This window comes from Notothenia rossii (genome assembly GCF_949606895.1).
Source record: "Notothenia rossii genome assembly, chromosome: 10".
Taxonomy (NCBI): Eukaryota; Metazoa; Chordata; class Actinopteri; order Perciformes; family Nototheniidae; genus Notothenia; species Notothenia rossii.
In genome coordinates, this window is record NC_136908.1 from 26,351,270 (window position 1) to 26,375,695 (window position 24,426).

General features: G+C 41.5%; 2 protein-coding genes across 11 annotated transcripts in view; one reads left to right on the top strand and one right to left on the bottom strand.

Moving 5' to 3' along the window:
• Nucleotides 1–24,426, top strand: part of slc52a3-2a (solute carrier family 52 member 3-2a) — a 30,542-nt gene that overhangs the window by 2,898 nt on the left and 3,218 nt on the right. For 2 of the 8 annotated variants that reach the window (XR_013803561.1, XR_013803562.1), the window contains exons 1-6: nucleotides 13,066–13,106; nucleotides 13,399–14,411; nucleotides 15,412–15,535; nucleotides 15,624–15,870; nucleotides 20,720–20,808; nucleotides 23,976–24,070. Coding sequence is in view for 5 of the 8 variants with exons in the window: in XM_079655994.1 (XP_079512120.1) it covers nucleotides 13,414–14,411; nucleotides 15,412–15,535; nucleotides 15,624–15,833 (1,332 nt within the window). In the remaining 3 variants the exon portion in view is untranslated. Of the gene's footprint in view, nucleotides 1–8,078; nucleotides 8,214–10,236; nucleotides 10,783–13,065; nucleotides 13,107–13,398; nucleotides 14,412–15,411; nucleotides 15,536–15,623; nucleotides 17,637–20,719; nucleotides 20,809–23,975; nucleotides 24,071–24,426 lie in introns of those variants that run through there. The other 6 variants (XM_079655994.1, XM_079655991.1, XR_013803563.1 and 3 more) reach the window with 5 other exon arrangements.
• Nucleotides 22,589–24,426, bottom strand: part of nfatc1 (nuclear factor of activated T cells 1) — a 45,579-nt gene continuing 43,741 nt past the window's right edge. For all 3 annotated transcript variants that reach the window (XR_013803560.1, XM_079655986.1, XM_079655987.1), the window contains one exon: nucleotides 22,589–24,043. Coding sequence is in view for 1 of the 3 variants with exons in the window: in XM_079655987.1 (XP_079512113.1) it covers nucleotides 23,988–24,043 (56 nt within the window). In the remaining 2 variants the exon portion in view is untranslated. The remainder of the gene's footprint in view (nucleotides 24,044–24,426) is intronic.

The window sequence follows — 24,426 nt, forward strand, 5'->3', positions numbered from 1 at the left end:
CAGTTGAATTATACTTAAAGTTCAGGGTAATCAAGTGTCAAAAACATACTGTTCACATTTTTTTCTCCAATAAATGGATGTTTTCAAAGTCAATGAATAATCACATTTAATAATCGCAATTACAATTATTGACCCAAATAATGGAGATTAGGATTTTTGCCATAATCGAGCAGCCCTAAGTCAAGTCATACAAAATTCTGATGAATAAGCGCAGTTTCCACATCAGTTAAAAGACAGTGGTTATGAAAATGGATTAAACCCACACTATGATCTTCATTACATACACAGTTAATCATTTGAAATCTAATTTAGACCGATGACAATCATATTAGATTAATATTAACCCTAGAACTGCAGACAGTATAGCTAGGACTCAATCAAAAAGTCTGTTCAAAAAGGCAGAATTTCAGGTAAGAAAATCATATATGGCATTTGCCACTACACATATTTAATTTAAAGTTCTGTTAACACTAGAACCGCCAACAGCGTCAGCAGCTACATAGATATCATTTTCAAATAATTTAATTTGTTCCTCTTCATAATTTCCTTATAAACTAAGTAGGACGATTTCAAACTCACTTAATTGGGTTCATTTTGAAATGGCTTCAGTTTATCATCATAACAGATCAAAAAGTTCAGATTCATTTTACAATAAATCAAAGAATGATGCACTTCTACAAACAAAAACAACATAATTAGAACATTTAAACAAACTACTAAAAGTAGATGAACTACATTATTCAAAAGTTTACAGTAACTTCTGATAATAACACAGGGGAAATAAACGAGGCATCTCTTTTCTTCTCTCTCTCTCCCTCTCCTGACAGCCTGTCAGTATCAGGGTTAGTCAAAATGACTCCCTTGGCGGTTCTAGTGTTCATTTACCGTTTTGTCTTCTCTTTGCAATGCTTAATCGATTTGAAACCAAGTCTAACGTACACTCTAAAAAAAAATGCCTTGGCTTAACAAAGAAAATCAACGCAACAGTTTGCATCGATGTTTATTGAGTTAAGACAACTTCTAATGAAATTGTCTTAAAGCAACAAAGTTATTTAAGTTAAAGTAGGGGAGAAGACTTTTCCTCTACAATCAGAGGTGTTTTTAATTACCACTTACATAATAATTGGTAGCATAAACACAAGTTTTGAAGTTGATTACTCAAAAGATTAAGTTGTTCCGACTAGTTTTACCACATGATTTAAAAGGAATTTTAAGTTGTATGTACTTAATTACCATCATTGTGAACACACGTTTTTAAGTTGACAACCATTTATAAATTAAGTTGCTCCAAATATATTGTATTCAATAGTTTTTTTTCTTAGCTTTTTCATGTTTTTGCCTTTTATAGAAATAAATTAATTGATTCCACAAGAAAAATATTAGGCAATTCTCTTTTTATTTTGAACTGCAGTTGTTTATTTCAACACATGATGTTTCAATCAGGAGAGAATTCATTTTGTTTGAACATTTATTGACACATTCCATATGATAAGGTGCATGAACACCTGAAATCACAGCTGACTGCAGGAGAGAGGAGAACCATTTTATAGTTTGGCTGCAGCACGTTGATTGGCTGCTGGAGAATGAGGTGACATGTAATAGGTTAAAGAGAACGCCTGTGATGAGCTGATTATATGCAGCTGCGGAGTGAATGTATACACCCAGTCTTCCTGAAAGAACTTGCGCTGAGCTTATTTTCAATCTTGAAAAAAAAGATAAATAAAACAAATTTAAATTGCCCCACAAATAATAAATAAACACATTAGCCATATTACCATGCATGAAGTTAGAGGCCTTTGCATATTTAAAACCAGTGCCAAATATGTCAAATCTGTAAAGGTTTTGTAAATCTACAGAAACAAACTCTCAATGGCCACCAATCTGCAGATCACACACATCAATTTGACAAAAGATGTAACAAAGATGTTTACACTGCCGACAGTCATTATTTCAAACAGTATGAACACATTTAACGCAGAATGCTTGCTCATTCATTTGTTTCCCTTGACCCAATGGTTGCCATCGTATGTTCAGATCCTGGGGTGGACCGGTCACTGATGAAGGCGATATTCATGTCCTTTTGAAGCACATTAAATAATAGCTTAGCGCATAATAGATAATGAATCAGTTAGTTGCATACTTTTTAAACTGTCACTCTTAGCGAATTCAGAGCCATTATTACCAGCTGCTAAAGCAGCGCTGGTATTGTTTTCACCTATTGAGTCTGCATGTGTGTGTCATCATGGAAATGTGGTCCTGAAGACACACAGAGGTGGTTTTGAGTACTTTGCCTAGTGTTTAAATGCATGTGGACAGATTTTGTCAATCAGAACCGTGCAAGTTTTAGTGTATCTTCTCTTCTTTTTAGCAGGTTCCATACACTATTTGAACTGGTTAAGAAGAGCAGAAGCCACTTTTCAAATTGTACACAATCCTTTTCCCATGCCATTGCTGTCAACACCTATCCATGCTGAACGTTGCTAAGATATTATTGATTGGGGTGTGGCCAAAAGTGCAATATGCTTCAAAATGTAACTGACCGAGAGCAGTGCTTTTGTCCTGTGTTTTTACACTGTGCCCATGGATTTGATTTTATTTCAAGATTTTTAATTACGTCGCTAAACTCCTTGAAACGGTCCTCTTCCTTTTCTCCAACGTACATGACAAGGCAGCGGATGGCTATAGTTCTCTGCGTACTTCAATTGTATTGTGCTATTTTTGAAAAAGGGAAAAAAGAGAAATTACCTAAATTAATATATTCTGAATGGGTGACTGCCAACAACAACTAAGTTATCAAGCCAATTCTATTACTTACTACAACTTGAATTTAGTTTTAAGTCAATTAACGCAGAAATCAGAGTTCAAATTACGCACAATATTAAGTTGATGTAATTACCAACATTATTAGGTCAAGACAACTTATAAATTAATGTTTGCAACTTACAATGTTTATCTAAATCAATTAACTCACATTTTTATCTTGCAACCATGCATTTAATTAAGTGGAGTTGAAAAGTCGCCTGAATTCGTTTTTAGAGTGTAGCTTAAACTTAACGTTAGCTTTCTAGCTAACACAGGGGTCTGCAACCTTTTTGACCAAAAGAGCGATTTTGCTCCTTTTTCCCAAACATTCTTTTGTCTGGAGCCGCAAAACATATTTCATAGCTTGATAGCTAATAAAGTTGTATTTATTGTTATATCAGACAAAAACTACATTTTTTTTGCATGTATTAGGCTATTTATTACATTATATAAAACTGTTAACCTCTAATAAGAAACAAAGAACTCCTATAAGGAGAATTAAAAATAATACACAGGCCTACTTTAAAATAAATTAAACACAGCACTTGGGGAGTCCTCTGCACATTTGAAGGAAAACAAAAGATTATAAAAATGGGCCCACTTTGAAATAAATAAAACATATAGCTGCACCCTAAAACGAGTTAAAGGTAGAATGGAGAAACCAGCTTGAGTGCGCTAGAATTTGAAAATACACAACCGGAAAAAATCTGCCTCTTCCTTCAGACTTTCTTACAGAGTCCCTCCTCCAACACACACGAACGCGCATCATCAATGAGGGCACGAGATAAGTTTGTGCACAGATGGAAGGCTGACAGGCAGTTAGGCCATCCAGTTATTTTAGCCGGGCTGGCTAAAATGATTGGTCGTGCTTTTTACAGCGCTACGGCTTCAAGAGATTAATTTTTGTATGTATTGTCAAAGCATTTAATATATTCATTGCTATCGGGACGTTAAGAGCATTCCATGGAATATAACAAAAAGTGTTTTCTGAAATAAATTAAATACCCCATTGAATTATGACTGAAGATCGTCAGCTGTCTTCCTCTCCCTTGTTGTTCCTCGATACGTAAAGGCTGCAGCACCGTTGACAACTTCTCTCTACATATCAAACATACCGGTAAACCAGCATCGTTTGCTGTGAAAGCATATAACTCTGTCCACACAGAATTAAATCCTGTGTTCCTCCGGTACTTTTCTCTGATTTATCCATAGTTCGCTCATCGAGCCGGGGGTCAGGTTATTCGCCTCCAAGAAAAGGCGCTCGTGCGGGACCGTAGCAGGATGTGACGCATATTTTAGTTGATCTAATTAAAACCGTTTAGTTTTTTATTTATGTGTCACAGTATCACCTCAAAATACAAGATACGAAACATTTTCAACCAAGCAACAAAATATAAATAGTCCTACAAATACTTTTATTTTATTTCCTTCTTATTTTTGTCTAAACTCAAGGGAGCTAGAGCAGAGGGCTTAAAGAGCCGCATGCGGCCCGTGGGCCACGGTTTGTCGACCCCTGAGCTAACACAACACATGCACGCACCTTTCTCTGTGGGTTTTTTTGTAGTGACGAATGAAGTTGGATGTTGTGGTGGTCGTGTCACTGATCTTTATGCTGCAGACCCTGCATACCGCTGTTCTCTTCTTATTACCGTCATCGACAACATAATCCTTGAATTCCAAACTTCACCATTTTTGGAGTAACGCTAGCCGCTGCCATGTTAACTGACACTCCTGCCGTCCAGTGGGTTGCCAGGTTTGTGCGCATGACGCTATAATCACCCAATCACATTTCGAAAAAACTAAACGTAATATCTCAATACAAACGCAAATATTTTATTTTAAAAAGTCAAGTCCTTTCAAGTCATCTGTCTCAAGCTTAAGTCAAGTCTCAAGTCATGAATACCAAGTCAAGTCTTTTATCAATGTTAGTCAAGCAAGTCTCAAGTCCAAAAACATGCGACTGGAGTCGGACTCGAGTCAAGTCATGTGACTCGAGTCATTTGATTAACACGTTTGTGTCACATCCTGGCCCTGCCTGATCGCCTCACTCCCTCACCTGTGTATGTTTGCTCCCTGTTAATCACCTGCCTGGCCTCAATGAGCCTCAGCTGTCCCTAATGATCACTCCTCACCTGTGTATTTAGTCTGTGCTGTTTCCTTGGTCAGTGCCAGTTCGTCTTGTCTGTATAGCAGAAAGTGCTCCATGTTTCTCTCCTGACGTAAGCTATTGTTCTAGCTGCTTAGCATTTGTACCAACCTAGTTGGTTGTTTTTTTGTTGCTTCTTTAGTAATTTTCCGCCAACTTAGTTGGTTGTTTTTTGTTACTTCCAGTCAGTACATTTTTTGATCATTGCCTGTTTTATTTTTACCTTTTGGATTAAACGCTTGACTAAAGACCTTTTTGCCTGGTTGTGCTCTTGAGTCCTGTTGTGTTCTAATATACTCCTGCCAATAGGGGGCGCAGTGTAACCAGAGTATACATACAATGTTGAGAGAAGAAGATTAAGCCCGGGAGTTGATGCTGTGGCAGTTAAGCATGACGAACAGTAAAGAGTTGAGTACCCGTATCCTCTGTCCCTTGTTTCATTAATTTCTTTCTACTAATACACAACAAATTGGCGACGAGGATGGCCGTGGCTTCTACTCCTTTACCTCCCACCTTTCTTCAGTGTCCGGGAGAACCTACTATGCCATTTGGAACATGGCTAAAAATGTTCGAAAACTATCTGCTAGTGATCGACGTGGAAGGAGCCAAGTGGCCGGATACCCGTATACGTGCAACGCTGCTACACAGCGTCGGAACCGAAGCACAGAGGATATTCTACACATTGACTGAAACGGGAACTACATACAACCATGCCGTGGCTGCACTACGGGCGCATTTCGTGCCGAAGGTAAACGTAATTGCGGAGAGACACAGGTTCCGCCAACGAGCTCAGAGACATGATGAAACAATTGCACAGTACGTCTCTGCGCTACGTGAAATGCTCGTTTTTTGTGAATTTGGAAATGCAGAACAGGATATGCTGCGTGATCAGATCGTGGAAAAAGCCTACAGTGGACGCATACATGAACGCTTGCTGCTAGAAGACAAACTGACACTGGATAAAGCCATTCAGATTGCAAATCAGGTGGAAATGGCGGCGCGCAACGTGGCCGAGTTCTCCAACAGTGAAGTGCCTGTGAGAGAGATCAGCGCGCCAAAATGGGAACAAAAACGTCCCGCTGCAAGTAAACAAAGGCAAGGCGAGAGAAAGTCTGAGCAAGCACGAAGATGTTACAGATGTGATTCAGATAAACATATGGCCAATTCCACACAATGCCCTGCTACAAACAAAATATGCAAATCCTGTGGAAAAACTGGGCATTTTGCCAAAGTGTGTCGTTCAGAACAAAAACGTGAAGTGAGGGAGGTCGTTATTCCAGAACTGACTGTTTTATTGCTGAATAATTCTGCCCCAAAAGAGAAGAAAATAATGTGCACTGTAGATTTGGGACTTTCTCCTGCTAACCAGTCATTTGAGATGATAGTAGATACTGGTTCTTCAGTGTCACTGCTGCCGGCTCATGTGTACGAGACCTATTTCAGTCACATACCACTGAAACCTACAAAGGTTCCTCTAGTCACATACTCAAGACAGAGAATCCCAGTACTAGGGAAACTGCATTTACGTGCATTCCATGACGGAAATACTGCCTCAGCTACCCTTTTCATTGTGAAGTCAGGTTCAATACTGCTGGGCCTGGACCTGTTTGAGGCACTGGAAATGGTCATCATGAGAAACAGAGTGGTACTGAAGTCAGAGCACACAGTCAGAGAGATAACAACCCCACCTGCAACTCCTACTACACCGACACCTACTGCATCTGCACCTGTTAATACAGTTTTACCTATGGGCTGTGTTAGGAACGTAGTACACAAAGTAAGAGTGAAAGATGAGGTGAAGCCTGTGCAGCAGAAATTGAGAAGGCTTCCATTCTCAGTCAGAGATGCTGTTTCTGCAGAGTTAAAGCGCCTTCTTGATGCTGACATCATTGAAAAAATAGATGCCTCTCCCTGGGTATCACCGATCGTTGTGACTCAACGAAAGAACTCATCTAAAATAAGGATGTGTACAGAACTCAGGGAGCCTAACAAGGCCATCATAATGGATTGCTACCCCATTCCACACATGGAGGAGCTCTTCTCAGAACTCAGAGGAGCTACCATATTCTCAACCCTCGACCTGGCTAATGCATACTACCAGCTTCCACTGCATGAGGACAGCAGAGATCTGACTGCTTTCATTACTCACGAGGGACTTTTCAGGTACACGCGAGTTTGCTATGGGCTAGCATCAGCACCCTCAGCATTTCAGAAGATGATGTCCATGGTGCTGAAAGATTTACCTGGAGTGCAGGCATATCTGGATGATATCATCATTTACTCCTCATGCCGTGCTGAGCATGAAACCCGCCTGAAAGCAGTACTGTACCGACTGCAGGAAGCTGGACTAAGTCTCAACACAGATAAATGCAAATTCTACCAGGACAAACTAACGTATCTAGGACACAGCATAAGCAAGGAAGGTCTGCTGCCAAATGATGACCACATTGCAGCTATTCGGGATGCTCCATCACCCAGTGATCCAGTGACTCTCAGGTCTTTTCTTGGCCTAACATCGTGGTACTCCAAGTTCATACAGAACTATGCAACTGTGGTGGAACCAATGAGAGATGTGCTACGCAGAGCTACATTCACATGGACTGATGAGGCACAGAGTAGTTTTCAGCAGGTTAAACTACTCATCACAGACAGTTCATCACTCGCTCTTTTTGACCCGTCACGGCCCACCATAGTGTCTACAGATGCCTCAGACTATGGCATAGGTGGGGTGCTGACACAGATACATCGTGACAACACTGAAAGAACAGTGGCATTTGCTTCGCGCTCTCTTAGTGCTGCAGAGAGAAAGTACTCTGTGGTAGAAAAAGAAGCTTTGGCCTGTGTGTGGGCTGCAGAGCGTTGGAGAACCTACTTGTGGGGAACAAAGTTCACCTTAAGGACTGATCACCAAGCTTTGACCACACTCTTGGCTACAAAAGGCATGGGGAGAGCTGGTATGAGAGTAGCACGCTGGTCGACCAGGCTACTCTGCTTCAACTATGATATTGTCTACAGACCCGGTGCTCAGAACCATGCAGCAGATTGCCTTTCCCGCCTGCCACTGCCACACGGACAGGACTGCACCTCAGACACGGAACCAGAGATGGTTGCTGCTGTCTCTGCCCTGCTGACTGCTGTTCCCTCGTCTGACTTCACAGATGCCTGCACTTCCTGTCCAGAGTTACGTCAGCTACGCAACTACATGACAGACGGGTGGCCAGCTTCATCCAAAGGCCTGCCTGCTAACATGTTGCCGTACTACCAGGTGAGAAATGAACTTTCTGCACATGAACAACTCATTCTGAGAGGGAGTCACAGGTTAGTTGTTCCAGTAAAGCTACACTCACACATGGTATCCTTAGCACACGAGAGCCACCAAGGCATTGTACGCACAAAACAGAGACTCAGAGACTTGTATTGGTGGCCTAAAATGGATGCACTGGTACAATCGGTTATCGCCGCCTGTGTGTCCTGCCAGATGAATGATAAAACAGCTAAAACTAACCCTGCACCTATGACACCAGTCCCTCTGCCTCAGGGGCCATGGCAAAAGCTTTCCCTCGACATCGTGGGCCCATTTGAGACTGGTCCGGTGGACTGTAAGTTTGCTATTACTATGACTGACTACTATTCAAAATGGCCAGAAGTGTGTTTTGCCCCAAGATGCACTACTGCAACAGTGATCACCTTCATGAGATCAGTGTTCAGCCAAAAAGGGAACCCTGTGTCTGTGGTGACAGATAACGGTCCACAATTCACATCCTCAGAACTCGCCTTTTTCCTAGAAGAAAGAGACATCCAACACATCAGGACTACAATCTACCATCCAGAAGGAAATGGAGCGGTGGAGAGGCTAAATAGAGTGCTGAAGGAAAGCATTCTCACGGCACAGAGAGAGAACGCTCCGTGGAAAGCTCACGTTGCTGAGTTTCTTCAGGTCTACAGAGCTACACCTCACGCCACTACAGGGACATCTCCGTTCCAGCTCATGTATGGAAGAAAAATGCGAACCAAACTCTCAATCCTGCCACAGCTTACGGATACTCAGGATCAGGAACTGAGAGACAGAGTGGAAAAGAAACAGTGGCACATGAAAACATATTCTGATGCAAAAAGAAATGCCAAGATTCCCAAAATACATCCGGGAAGCCTGGTGCGTGTGAGAAACCCGCTGCATGTCAAAAAGGGAAAGCCAAAGTTCAGTGAGCCTCTGAAAGTGACCAAGCAGAAAGGACCTCACAGTTACACACTTGATAATGGAAAAACCTGGGATGCTTCACACCTGTCGGTGCTTCCAGAAACATTCACTCCTCCATCAGAAGAAGTGAGGCCTGCTGAGCCAGCTACAGTGCATGGTGCTCAGAGCAGGAACCAGCGAATCAGAAAGCAGCCTGTTTGGATTGAGGACTATGTCACTTAAACTGTGGTTGAATTAATGTTTGAAAATGTTCTGCATATTGTGATATGTGAAGTTATTATCATTACAGATGGTTTCATGGTTACTACGTAAGTGTCTGTTTAAAATGCTAATGTTATGCATGCTGTTCAAGGGGAGAAGTAACTCTTTTTAAGAAGGGGGGAAATGTTGTGTTCTAATATACTCCTGCCAATAGGGGGCGCAGTGTAACCAGAGTATACATACAATGTTGAGAGAAGAAGAGTAAGCCCGGGAGTTGATGCTGTGGCAGTTAAGCATGACGAACAGTAAAGAGTTGAGTACCCGTATCCTCTGTCCCTTGTTTCATTAATTTCTTTCTACTTATACACAACAAGTCCTATTTTTTGCTTGTGCCCCTACTTGTGCTTGATAGTACGAACTGGCCAGCCTGGACTCAGCCGACCAGGATTCTGTGCGGACTGCTCTTCAGAGTCAAGGGAGCAGGATTTACCACCAAGAGCAGGAACTTACCGGGCTTCGCCAGGAATTAAGGATGATGGCTGAGAGACAGGATTCTGTTTTGTCGTCTCTTGATGGGCAAGTCTGTTATTTGGTCGAAAATATCCCAAAACTATTACTCCAGCCAAGTCCTCCAGCTCCCCCATTGCCTGTTTTCCCAGTGGATCCTACTCCAGTCCAGTCTCCAACTCCGACCCTGTCCCCTCACCTCTCCCGACCAGAGCGGTTTTCTGGGGATTCCGTTGATTTTCGGGCTTTCCTGGCTCAGTGCAGCCTCCACTTTGAGCTCCATGCTGCATGCTACCCATCTGAGCGCTCAAGGGTTGCATACATTGTCTCCCACCTTTCTGGAAGAGCTGAGGCTTGGGCGATGGCAGAGTGGGTGTGAAGGTCTCCTATTTGTGACTCCCTCGTCAAGCCAGGTTGGCTCTTTTTTTCATCGGTTCAACTTTTTCACTCTCTTATCATCCTGGTTCTAAAAACACTAAGCCTGATGCACTCTCCCGTCTCTTTGATACGGGCTCTGACCATTCTCCCCCCACTATCCTGCCTCCCTCATGTATGGTGGGTGCTGTTACCTGGGCTATTGAGGAGAGGGTCAGAGAAGCAAATGTTGGTAACCCAGGGCCGAATGGTTGCCCTCAGAACATGTTGTTTGTGCCCTCTCCTCTTTGCTCTCAGGTCATCCACTGGGCTCATGCGTCCTCTCTCTCCTGCCATCCGGGGATCAAACGGACAATGTTTGTGGTCAAGCAACGCTTCTGGTGGCCCAAGATGGAGAGTGAAGTGGGGGAGTATGTTGCTGCCTGCCCGGTGTGTGCTCGGAACAAAGTTTCTCGTCGGCCTTCCCCTGGTCTCCTACGTCCCCTTCCTGTACCTACTCGCTCTTGGTCGGACATCTCTCTGGACTTTGTAAGGGGTCTTCCCCTGTCCCAAGGTAACACAACCATTTTGACCATTGTCGACAGATTCTCAAAGTTGGTGCATTTTGTTCCTCTGCCCAAGCAACCCTCTGCCAAGGAAACGGCGGAGGTTGTCCTGTCCAATGTTTGCCGGTTACATGGCTTCCCTAACAGGGCTCAACGCTAACTTTTAAAAGTGGTTGCCAGGATGGCAACCAGGCATCAGCTTTTGGTTGCCAAAACTGAAAATACGGTTGACATTTTTAGTCACCTTATATTTTAAATAATTAAGATACAATACAGTTATACATCAACTTAATAATGAACATGTGACACAAAAGAATGTTCAAATGCTTTACAATAAGTAATTAACATAATTATTTGAAACTTAAGTGGTAGTAAACTTGTCCACCCTCAATTGCTGGTATACAAAATACCAGTAGTGCAGCTGTTGTCATGTTCTTCACAGATCCCTCAAACATGAATTGAGCAAGTCACTAGTTTCTTGGTCATCCGTTGTCTTGTCTCCCTTTCAAATGTGGGTTTTCTTGACCTTTGTGCTGACCCCCACCATAGATCCACTGGCCCTTCAGCATTGAAGTCTTGGATTGGCCAGACTAATACATTTCTAATGTTAAATAAATGAAAACCATTCATAGTTAAGAATTAGATATTAATTATTAATGCTGTAAATTACCTTTTTAATATGTCTAACTATATTTAAAATGTGTTGCCTTTTTATAGAAGTGATTATCATTGGATGCCAATATTTTCCTATGGTAAAGTTTCGTTTTGCACTTTTATTTTGGTAGTAATAAGTTCGGGACTCTTATTTTGAAGGATCTTTTACCGGAAGTGAATGCATTGCACAACCGAGCAGAATCTACATTTATATTTCGCCTCCCAAGACCTTACAAATGTCGTCTTTGCTTTTCGTTTGGGTTCAACTTCATCTTGCGCTTTATCAGTTGAATCACTTTGAACATTCGTTTGAGATGTTGAAGGGTTGGCCGAACTTTTTGCCGCACAGTCAAACAACTTAATTTGCTTCGCCATTTCTTGTAAAACACACGGCGCACCGCACACGCAATTAAACGTGCATCGCTTTCTGGCTCCGTAATCACACCAATGCACGTGCAACTTAAGTATCAGGTTCCGACTGGTCACAACAATAATTACTTTGGCAACCAAAGGCCAAGAAGTGGCTGAAATTTTTTCTGAATGGTTGCCAATGGCAACCTGGCAACCGTTACGGTTGAGCCCTGCCTAAAGATGTTGTGTCGGCTCGGGGTCCCCAGTTCGTTTCCAAGTTTTGGAAGGAGTTCTGTGCTCTCCTGGGTGCCACCGTTAGCCTCTCCTCCGGCCATCACCCTCAGTCCAACGGACAGACCGAGCGGCTAAACCAGGAGTTAGAGACCGGTCTGCGTTGTCTCGTCTCTCAGAACCCCACTACTTGGAGTAAGAATCTTATCTGGGTTGAGTATGCGCACAACACATTGCCTTGCTCTTCTACTGGTCTTTCCCCATTTCAGTGTGCTTATGGCTACCAACCGCCCCTGTTTCCGTCCCTGGAGGGAGAGGTCAGGGTTCCTTCTGCCTTGGCACTGATTCGGAGGTGCCGTCGCATCTGGACTGGGGCTAGACAAGTGCTGCTTAGGACGTCTGCTCGGTACAAGAGGGCAGCAGACCGCAGACGGATCCCTGCTCCCACCTATCGTGTCGGCCAGAGAGTATGGCTCTCCACTCAGGACCTTCCTCTTCGAGTCGAGTCCCGTAAATTGGCTCCTTGCTTTGTTGGTCCCTTCCCTGTCTCAAAGATTATTAATCCTGTTGCTGTGAGACTCAAGCTTCCCAGGTCCATGAGGTCGCACCCAACATTCCATGTGGCTGGGATCAAGCCGGTCAAAGAGAGCCCTCTGGTCCCTGCCTCCAGGCCCCCACGGTTCATCGATGGAGGGCCAGTTTATTCTGTCAAGCGGCTCGCCGGCGGGGTCGTGAACGCCAGTATCTGGTGGATTGGGAGGGCTATGGTCCTGAGGAGAGGGAATGGATATCTTCAAAGGACATTGTCGACCCAGACCTCATCCAGGATTTCCACAGGCATAATCCAGATGAGCCTGGACCGTCCGGTGCCGGTCGTTGAGGGGGGGGGGTACTGTCACATCCTGGCCCTGGCTGATCGCCTCACTCCCTCACCTGTGTATTTTTGCTCCCTGTTAATCACCTGCCTGGCCTCAATGAGCCTCAGCTGTCCCTAATGATCACTCCTCACCTGTGTATTTAGTCTGTGCTGTTTCCTTGGTCAGTGCCAGTTCGTCTTTTCTGTATAGCAGAAAGTGCTCCATGTTTCTCTCCTGACGTAAGCTATTGTTCTAGCTGCTTAGCATTTGTACCAACCTAGTTGGTTGTTTTTTTGTTGCTTCTTTAGTAGTTTTCCGCCAACTTAGTTGGTTGTTTTTCGTTACTTCCAGTCAGTACATTTTTTGATCATTGCCTGTTTTATTTTTACCTTTTGGATTAAACGCTTGACTAATGACCTTTTTGCCTGGTTGTGCTCTTAAGTCCTATTTTTTTGCTTGTACTTGATAGTTTGGGGTGAAACTAATGTGAAAAGTTGCATTTCCTTCCTTTCCTTCTTCCCTTCTTCTCAGTAACACACCTCCAACATGTCCCTCCTCACACACCTGTTGGCGTGTTTGTTCGGGATGGGCTCCTGGGTCTCTATCAACGGCCTGTGGGTGGAGCTGCCCCTGATTGTGCCCCAGATCCCGGAGGGTTGGTACCTGCCCTCGTACCTCTCCGTCCTCATCCAGATGGCCAACATCGGGCCTCTGTTCGTCACCCTGATGCACCGCTTCCGGCCCGGCGCTCTGAACGAAGCAGCCGTCATATATCTGATCATCGGGGTGGGCACCGTGGCGACCTTCCTGATGGGATTCTTCTGGAAGGAGACCGTCGTTGTGGGGGGGGTTTCTCGCAGTGTAGCCCTCCTGGTCCTGACCTTCTTCCTGGCGACTGTAGACTGTACTTCCTCCGTCACCTTCCTGCCCTTCATGATGCGCCTGAAGACTCAGTACCTGACCACGTACTACATCGGGGAGGGGGTGAGCGGTCTGCTGCCTGCTCTGGTGGCTCTGATCCAGGGGGTGGGAGTGGTCCACTGCATAAACAGCACTCAGTCTCTGAACCACACCATGAACTCCTCCAGCTCTGTGACCCTTGACCTCCGGGCCGAGTACCAGCCAGCTAACTTCTCAGCGGAGGTGTTTTTCTTCTTCCTCAGTGCCATGATGCTGGTGTGCCTGCTGGCGTTCCTGATGCTAAACTACCACCCATCTGTGGCCAGGGAGCACCCCGATGGTCGAGTGAAGGAGAAATCTCAGAGGAACAGGAAGTGGGCGGAGGAGAAGCGCATGATGGATCCATTGAGACCCGAAAACACGAAGCGCAGGAGCGGCTTCGGGGTAGGCTCCTACAGCTGGGCGCAGGTGGTTTATATCTTTGTGGTCCTGGCCTGGGTCAACGCTCTGACCAACGTGGTGCTCCCCTCGGTGCAGTCCTACTCCTGCCTGCCGTACGGAAACAACGCCTATCACCTGTCTGCCACCATGGCTGCTGTGGCAAACCCTCTCGCCTGCTTGATCGCAATGTTCTTCCCTATAAGGTCAGTGTGCTCTTTCATACTTAAAAAAATAAATAAACCAAATAAATTCATTACATTGCTCAAAATCACAAAATTGTCTTTTGTTTTCAATCTGGACAGCTTTTACACTGTATTTCAAAGAAAGTACTAAAAATAGCAAAAATACTTTATGTTTATAGTATATATGTTTTTTAAATGTGGACATAATGTGTTCAACTTTAATATGATTTAAAAGAAAATGTATGTGATTATATGTATAAGATTTAATAAGGTTTCAGTGCAAAATGCATATAATGGATTATATTTTATTTTTAAAATGTGTTCCGTACCAAGGAAACAGATTGTTATTGAAAAAAGACTGAAATATTGTCATAGTGTTGGTCAGATCTCTGGTATTAAGAAAAATCATGTAAAATAAATGATGGCAGACTTTGTGTACACAACCCGATAATTCAATTGTTTGGATGAGAAGGTGAAAAAAGGAATAATATGTAATTCTCTGACAACCTATTTTAATTTTAACTATTTGTATTGATGATTAACCTGCCTTTATATATATTTGTTTTGTTAATCAATGAATAGTTTTGCACAGGTTCCGTGAGCCCAATGTACAGCCGATAGTCTAAAACCCAAAAGACAGTATATCTGAAAAGCAGGAAATTGCAAATATTTCTTACTAAATCACTAATGTGAGGGACTGTGGATGGAAACTAGCTCAAAGCTAAATCTTGCACTATTACGCTTGATACATTTGAATGTTGTAAGTGTTCATTACTGTGCATTGTCCCTGCCAAATAAACGTTAAATAAATAAATAAATAAAACGATTGATAAATTATCAAAATACTTTCCACTGGATACTAATAATGTTCAGCTCTACACGTCAAACCCTATCTTCATTTTTTTTAGAGACAGTAATTGTAATTATTTCAACTTTAAAAAAAACCATTTTAAACAATAAGCTTGTCCTTTTTTAATTTAGATCTGTGACATTTCATAACATTTCCAACGTGTGGTTTCAGATCCCTGCTGTTGATGGGAGCGCTCACAGTGACAGGAAGTGGAGTTGGAGTGTATATAATGGCTATGGCAGTGCTGAGCCCATGCCCCCTGTTGGTTAATGAAACCTCAGGGGGGGTCATCATGGTGAGTCACGCTTTCTAACTAAGAAACCACATGGGCATACAAAGAGTATTTTTTAGGTTTCTAACTCACCTCTGTTTTCCTTCCACAGGTGTTGGCCTGGATCCTGTTTATCCTCACTCTGTCCTATGTGAAGGTGATCATCGGTTTGATCCTGCGCGACGAGGGCCACAGCGCCCTGGTGTGGTGTGGAGCGGGGGTGCAACTGGGCTCTCTGCTGGGGGCTGTCACCATGATTCCAGTGGTCAACGTGTACAACTTCTTCTCATCAGGGGACCCATGCAACAAAAAATGCCCCTGAATGAAGAAGTGATGAGAAGAGACTGGAGGCAGATTCGGTAAAGACACATCCTTATTGGATCCAAGATACTCACTAGAGGCAATCTCTAAATGCTTTTTTCCCCTTTTTATTAACATGATCGACCTACTTTGAAACATCTGAATTTCCCATTTAAGTACTGTGGCCGATGCGTGCAAAGCAAGCCTAAATTAGTTATGCCTATATTATGCTGCCGTAGACAAGAGGAAACGTTTTCAGATGTACTGAAGATGCTCACTTTCAAACCCTAATAATATGCATTCAACTTAATGCAAATAAAGTGTAAAATGTACTAATACAACTTAAATAATTAAACGTACTAACTTACTTTATTACCCAATCTGAAAAAACATTGGACAGGAAGTGGAAGACAATGTTTTGTATTTTGTAAAGTAACTAAAACTATTAGACAAATGTAATGGAGAAAAAAGTACAATTTCTGCCTCTGAAATCTAGTGGAGTAAAATACATAGAAAACAATAAAATAGGAATACTTGTAGTAGTTCTAGAATTGATCACATTGAATTAAGAAATAAGCATGGGAAAATTCTCAATTTTAGTTTTTAAGAAAACTTTTAATAAAAACATAGAAGCATAATTGCTATTCCAAGCTTTACATTATACTCATTTGTATGTAGCCTACTGGTCTTATTTTTCGAGCATATGGACTGACAGTTTATTTGGTCAAAAGTGTCATTTCCGTTTTCTGGTCAACCGGGTAGTGTGATAAAATTTAACAATATCTGTTACAAAACATCTGGTACAATAACAACAACAAAAAAGACATATATTGAAACAAATGATAATAATCAAGCAGGCACATTATAGTTTTTTCCTACATGTGCTTTAATCATATTTATTGAGACGACATAACAGTATAAATATATCATTTCAATATTACTAAATGGATCATATTTTGGTGGATTACATGAAAAACACACATTGTTAAATAGTCAGGTGGCAGCCCGTGTCTACCCTTAGTGTTTTCTTGTGGCCAAAACATGAGAAACAGCCCACACACAGATTGACAGTATACAAAGGTATGAAGGCAGACATAATGATCATCATATTTAGTATATTCAAATCAAGAAGAGTCTAAGTGTCTCCCCCGAACACTATCGCCCTGCCTAAAACCATGAATATATATTAAAAAAAAACTGTATACAGCGACTTAGGCAGGGCCTCGTTCATTCCTATAAGAGTTGCTCTGTGGCGCGTGAAGCTCAAAATGGTGCGACTGTAGATTTCAAAAAGGATATACAATGTGCACATCATTTTTCTGAAGTACAGCCTCTGATCTCCCTCTCTCGTCTCATCATTTAACAAACCTTTAGACCCTAATAATTTAAAATAAGGGCTGTGAAAGTGTTCTGGGAAGTTCATTTAGCTATGAAATTAATATATTGATTAAAAGTGGTCTCTTCACTGTGAAAGTCTTTTTGGGCCCAAATTGCGTTACAGAAGAGTGCCATATTTGCTTTGGCGCTCTTCCTGGGGGGTCGCCTGAAACGCCTCCATTGGACTCCTTTGTTTACTTACGTAGCATAATGACATAACTATTAATCACTTGCGCTTCTATTGGCTAGCGCTACAAGACATTGTACGTGATTGGTTAGCTGGCTAGCCTATCAGAGCAGACTGGGCTCTGGTTTCAGACAGAGGTTGAAAAAAGATGCTGCAGTATGAGAAAATAAAAAGACCTGTGTGAACTAAATATGAAACTGAAAATGAGCTTAATGTCCTCTTTAAAAGTCTGTTAGATAATGTCTTCAATAAAAAGTTAAACATTTTTTAAGAATACAGATGAGTTGCATGCAGGTATATCAGCCTGTTTTGAGGTCAAGATGAAATAAAAATCAAGTGGCTTTCTGTTCACACTTAAAGAAGGGAAACAGCTTCCTTTGAGTGTGGAGATAAAACACTGGATGCACAACACTCGCAGCAGACAGCAACACTAAACATATAGGCATAACTATACAATGATGGTTTTCTTCATTAACCGTCTTATACCATTGCGTTGAAGTAACTACAATGTAAAAGAACAGGGCGATGGAGGAAGTGGCACAGATCGTTTTAAAGGCTCTCTTCTTGGCCGGATGCAGCTGGTCTCTCCCCGGACCGGACCTCCTCAGCACATTCACAGTGTGGAAGCTGCACCACACTATTATTGGAATCATCACCATCATCACGACGTAAGGAATCATTTCTATAACTTCGTCTTGGGAATGGAAGACATTATTTAAAGAGAAAACTCTGGCCAGAGCAGTGGGCACAGAAAACCACCACACTGTGGCGGAACAAATCTCCCTGTATCTGTACTTCTTGAGCAGAGGATAAGATGTGGGGTGAATGACAGCAACATACCTCTCCAGGCAAATAAAAGTCAAACTCATTGGCCCTCCGATTAGTACATACACAAACAAAAAAATAGAGGACGTGTTGATGCTGTTTTGGCAGAAAATTAAGGACAAATAAATACAAGATGGAAATCAGGTACTGCATGTTGTGGAAGAGAGCTAAATTACAGTTCAGGATGGAGGAAGTCTTCCTGGATGTGATGGTGACCCACAGAAGTTTGACGATCACTGGCTGTCCAATGAGAAGACACACGATGTCAATCAGACCGAGAAGCACGAGATGAAATTCTCCGAGCCCACAAGGGAAGTCATCTTTGGTGGAGTTGCCTGTGACCAGAGGTATACAAGGACAACATTATCTGTATCTGTTCAACCAACAAAATGATTTATGTACCAAATATGTATTCATATAGAACACTGGACATGGTTTACAAAGGAAATAGAGTTAAATCGGATCAATTCAAAAAAAAAAATGTAACCTAATAAATATGAATGCAATACAATTTTTGGGCCTGTAAAGCTTGACATTGATTTGATTTGTGGCCATATTATCTTCATCCTAGACTTTTAAACTATCCAAATCCCACCATCCCTTTTGCACTGAACCTTTAGAAACGGAATAATCTAATGGGGCGAAGCCTGCGAGCTAGTTCAGGCAGTCAACTCGAGCACTTATGCTGCATTCATACATAACGCCCCTTGCCACTCTACAACCAACCAAACAGAGTCTCCTTAATATGCCGCTCTATTTAACCTGCCAGATCTCTCTCTATGCATTGCTTGCTGCTGCTATTGCTGCAGCTACTTCCACGTCGCTGCTGCTTGCCTGCCCCACCACCACCCCAGCTTCCACCTGTAGGCTCTGGGGTTTAGTTATTTAATCATCACTCATCATGCTATGTATATCTGTGGAGTGATGAGGCCCCAGCCTAGACGCCAAACTCAACTATATGCTGCTTCTAATAAACATGTTAAAGAAACACGTGACTTGTCTGACTGAATTAAACTTGAGGCTGATACACATTGACTATGCATAATATCAACTGATTTACATTGCAGTATTGTTTCCTTCAATATTTTAGCAACGTTAAGCTCAAACATACAGGTTTTAAGGTGCATTTTGCTGCAGTGGTTTGAAATAAACCCAGTTGGGAATGGCAGCAGCCTGTGACTAAATAATTAAGTGATACATTTTCAAAAATGTGAAGTAAAAAAACAACCATAGTGATATAAATTGAAATCTGTGATTCTCCAAATAACGTATTTGGATGGAAATTATTACCTGAGATATTGCTGAAGGGCCCCCCCATGTCCATCCATCCATCCATCTTCTCCCGCTTATCCGTGGTCGGGTCGCGGAGGTAGCAGTTCCAGCAGAGAGCCCCAAACTTACTTTTCCCTGGCCACATCAACCAGCTCTGACTGGGGGATCCCAAGGCGCTCCCAGGCCAGCGAAGAGATATAATCCCTCCATCTGGTTCTAGGTCTACCCCTTGGTCTCTTCCCAGCTGGACGTGCCTGGAACACCTCCCTAGGGAGGCGCCCAGGTGGCATCCTAACTAGGTGCCCGAACGACCTCAACTGGCTCCTTTCGACGTGAAGGAGGAGCGGTTCAACTCCGAGTCCCTCCCGGATGACCGAACTTCTCAACTTATCCCTAAGGGAGACACCAGCCACCCTGCGGAGAAAACCCATCTCGGCCGCTTGTACCCGCGATCTCGTTCTTTCGGCCATGTCACCAGAGATATTCCCAGAGCTAAAGAAAAACATCAGGAAGAAGCTGCTGATGGATGTTAAAAACTGAAAATGGCTGTGTTTATTTTTTAACATAAAATAATAAAAGGAACAAAATAGGGAGAACAACATTCTTAATGCCTCTAAATACAACGTTTTCACAGTAGTAAAATGTATTTACTATCATGAACAAGACCAAATACATTTTTACTTTATCCTTAATTTCAGTAAAAAAAGCGTAAGAATAACATCAATGTACTAACACATTTCTTTGTTTTTAAAAGGAAGATTTTACAAGAGACTTGATAAAATACACTTTTGTATATTAAAATACTTTACAGGATTTTTTTCCAATAATAAAAGTGTTTGGTCTCTGTAACGAAATAATAGCGTATATAGCAAACATTGAAATTAAGATTAGATATTAACCATCTTCATTTACTTTTAGCTGTCAATAAATCATACAATTAGAAAGAAGTTTACATTTAAGACTTATGAAGACAGAGCTTACCAGGTGTGTTCAGCAGCTTCTCTCCAGTTACCAATGAATGACCTGCGAAATAGTTGACTGACAGTAAAAATCACAGCTGATTTTCTTAATGGAGTTATGACAGGTGCGGGGCAGACAGGCAAAACCAACAAACTGTGATCCCGTCACGCCATGATTTCCATAACAGCACGCGTCTCTGTCTCGGCTGTGACATAATACAGTGTAGAGAAATAAATCAAAAAACCTTTGTTTGTCAGCTCTGAACCATTCAATGTGTAACAATCCAGCAGGACCCCTGCAGACCACATGGTGTCAGTGTGCCCTGCAACACAATTTCCACCAGTGAGGAGAACAACCAGGATCACATCATAAAAAGGTTTGTGAGATAGTTATGTAAAGCAGTGATCTTTCTCATGTGTGTTTGAATAACATTGATTGTGCAACAGCAGGATTCAGAATTCTCAAGGAGGGACATCCAGCACACTTTTATACAAAATTGTATTCAACATATGTTTAGAGTTTCAATAACTTACTGTGAATAACTACTATACCTTGTCGACTTAAACTTTGAAAGCACCCTATAGTGTAAGATGTATCAGGTAGTTGTTCATTCAGCGTTTGATGTGCTTTTTTGAATGATAAGAACATTAAAAAGCTGACTCTTACCTTGCTTTGTATGCTATATGCAACATGCAAAACCACTGGTATAGGCCTTTGACATAAACTCCTGCCGTGCAGCTAGGACTCTGCCCGCAGAAGGTATTTCCACAAGACCAAATGGATATTTGTTTGTTATTATCATTGTCTGTCTCTGTATTTGGGTAAACATGAAATGTATAAAAATTCTGAACTCGGTGGTTGATACATAGGCCTACATCATGTTAGATCATGATGCAGGTTCCACTGGGGGGGGGGGGGGCATGGATGTATAATAAGAGTGGGGCTGGCATTGGCTGATGAGATCCACTTGGGCCCAGTGATGCTTGAAGATAGGCCTTTGAGATTCTCCCCCCTCTCTCATTTCTCTCACACACTCCCCATGTGAGCCTCCCGGCGCCTCTGTGTTTGCTTATTTGTGCTTTTTTAAATAAACGATTGTTATATACTCATACCCCAATCTCGACTACCAGGCATTGAAAGAAAAAAGTTGATGATGTCCTTCTGCTTAAATAGCCATGTGCTTATGTTTGTTGCAGAGAGAGTTTGTAGGAAAAATGTACTTACACCTTTTTATTAGATTGGGGTCCATTAATGGGCCATTGAAATAATGGACCTTTGTTTTCAGGATGATGGGCAGTTGGATAAATGGGCTTTCGTTCCAATGGGTCAGTTATTTTGGGTCAAAGGGTCAAATAATGGGCCATAGGGATACTGGTTTTTGTGTACATTCTAAAAGGCAGTTGCACATTGCATCTTCGGGACACTTTTTTGGTTTGTGGTCAAGTAATGGTCCATCGAAATTATTTACATTAGCATTTGGATAATGGGAATGCACCATCAGAATAATGGCTGTTTGTTTTCAGGATAACGGGCAGACGGACAAATATGGTTATGAACCAACGGGGCTTTAAAAAAAAAAATTGGGTCTAATAATGGGCCATTGGCACATGGGTTTTATGTTTTTACTATATTGGTCAGTTGCACAAATGGAGCATCAGACCAATGGGACCTTTTTTGGATAGCGATATATTAATAGGCCATCAGAAAAATTTAAGTTTGTTTTCAGGGAAATGGGCAGTTCCAGTTGGATTGTTTTTTAGATTGGGGTCAAATAATGTGCCATTGGAATATGGGTTTTTATTTTCAGTATTATTGGAAGTGGAACAAATGACATTTTTGGTCGAATGGGACATTTTTTGGATTGATGTACAGTAATGGGTCAGACTAATGGACATTTGTTTTCAGGAAAATGGGTAGTTGGGCAAATGGGCTTTTGGTCCAATTGGAAATGTTTTGGATTGGGGTCTTTTGACCCTCCACAATGCTTAGAATTTATTTTAAGAAATGACTGATGAAGCCAATCATGGCTTTTTTCCTGAATAATAACTAGCTTATTTTCTCTATTTGTGCTTTCCAGAATAATCTACATCCCCAACGCAAAGTATATATTGATTGGTTTTATGTTCTCTCTACATATGAAACAGATTATTCAGATATAAGAGATGATGCTTATTTATTGACAAATACACAAAATAGGTCACAAAGCAGAATGACGAGTTGTAGACTTACAATAACCCCCTCCGTAAACGTATCAGTATGGCTTCAGTTACAAGGATTAAGACTCATAAATACATATAAAAACTTGAAACTAAGTGTGTAAACCCATTAAGTTTTACTACAAGAGTACAAACAAATAAGTAGGTAAACCACATTAAGTACATAACCATGTAAAAGAGGCTGTAAGATTAACATGAATAAACAGAGCACATGCTACAAGAATACATATGAAAATACAAAAACCTTAAAGTATTTATATATTCGTATTGCAGTGTATTGTTAATTATTCTTTGGATTAGAGATGTATTTGAGAGACTACAGGCAGATTGCATAGCTTCCAGGGAAAAGTCAAACTTTAAAAACGTTTTCTCCAGAGATCATGTTGTTTTTAAGTCAAAATGTAAAAATAACTCAATATTTTTTGACTACACACAATTTATTTAACCAGGAATTGTTATTAAGTGAATTAAATGACAGTAACTGTATAAACTACAATTAAAACCATACCACAGGTGTAGTGGTTAAGTGCTAATTGTTGGTTTTAAATACACAAAATGTATTCAATTGTGTTAACCTTAACCTCATTTTTACAATCAAATAATGCAAACCAAATATAATTTAAAGTGAAATGATGCAGCTTTCGAAAGAAAAAATGTAAAGTTGAAAATATGACGAATAAAACGTAACCTTTAATCAATACACTGTGGTGTTCCATTGCTACAGCTTCTCCTGGTCTAGTACGACCAATATGGCTTTTGGTGGCTTGTCTCTATTTGTGCTCCTGTTAAACTTTCTTTCATCATTTAATATTACTTTACGATTACCATTTGTCGCGACATTCAGGAAAAGTAACATTATCTTTATAAATTGTTCTCAACATGTGTCGCCAAACTAAGGCCACATCTTTCCAGTCAAAAAGGCACTTCTCTTTTAAATTGTCCCTCTGTAAAGCCAGATATGCAAACTGAAGCATGGCAGATACTGTATATACAAATAACGTAACTCATAGGCACTGAATCATTTACAAACTGCAACAAAAAAGACATTTCAAAATGTTTTGGTCCTCTAAAGCATACGTTGCTGTGGGGTGGCGGGTTTGGTTGCTATACTCAATGTACAAAAAAAGTCAGTCGTGTGCTAATTTCTGAGTAAAGGCATAATTATGTAAGAAAAACAAGGCACACGTTGGACCCTGGTCATCTGGACATTTACATTTGTTCTCTTTGTATTTCCTTTTGATGCTTCCAGCACACTGTAGTCCAAGCATGAAAAGCACAATGTCAAATATTATTTGGTGTTTCCCTTTATTTTTGTTTCCCGTGTCAGTTTCGTGGGAAACTACGCGTGGCTGTGGACGGTGATGCTCGACAGGTCGTTCCTGATGATCTCATTGACTGTGGATGAAAAGAGAGGAAAGGATGGTGAGTAATTATGACCTCCCCATGCTGGGTTTAAGCATGTACAGTAAATGTAGCATTACAAATCTTTTAAGGCCTTAAAAAAAGTTGTTCTCAATTAACCTCCAGCTGGTGATAGGTTGACATGAACACAATATTTTCTTTCCAAACTTAAGCTGTGTTTTTTTTCAACCAGCTTTCAGCTTAAGCAACTTAATATTGCATTGATTTTTAAGAAACACAACAAGCTTTGAACAAGTGTTGTGTATTTTCTCAAGAAAGACTTTCCTCGCAGGAAAAGGCATCAGACATCTAATACAATCTATTAGGAAGCCTCATGCAGACCCAGATACATATGTTTTGATTAATCACCACTCAAT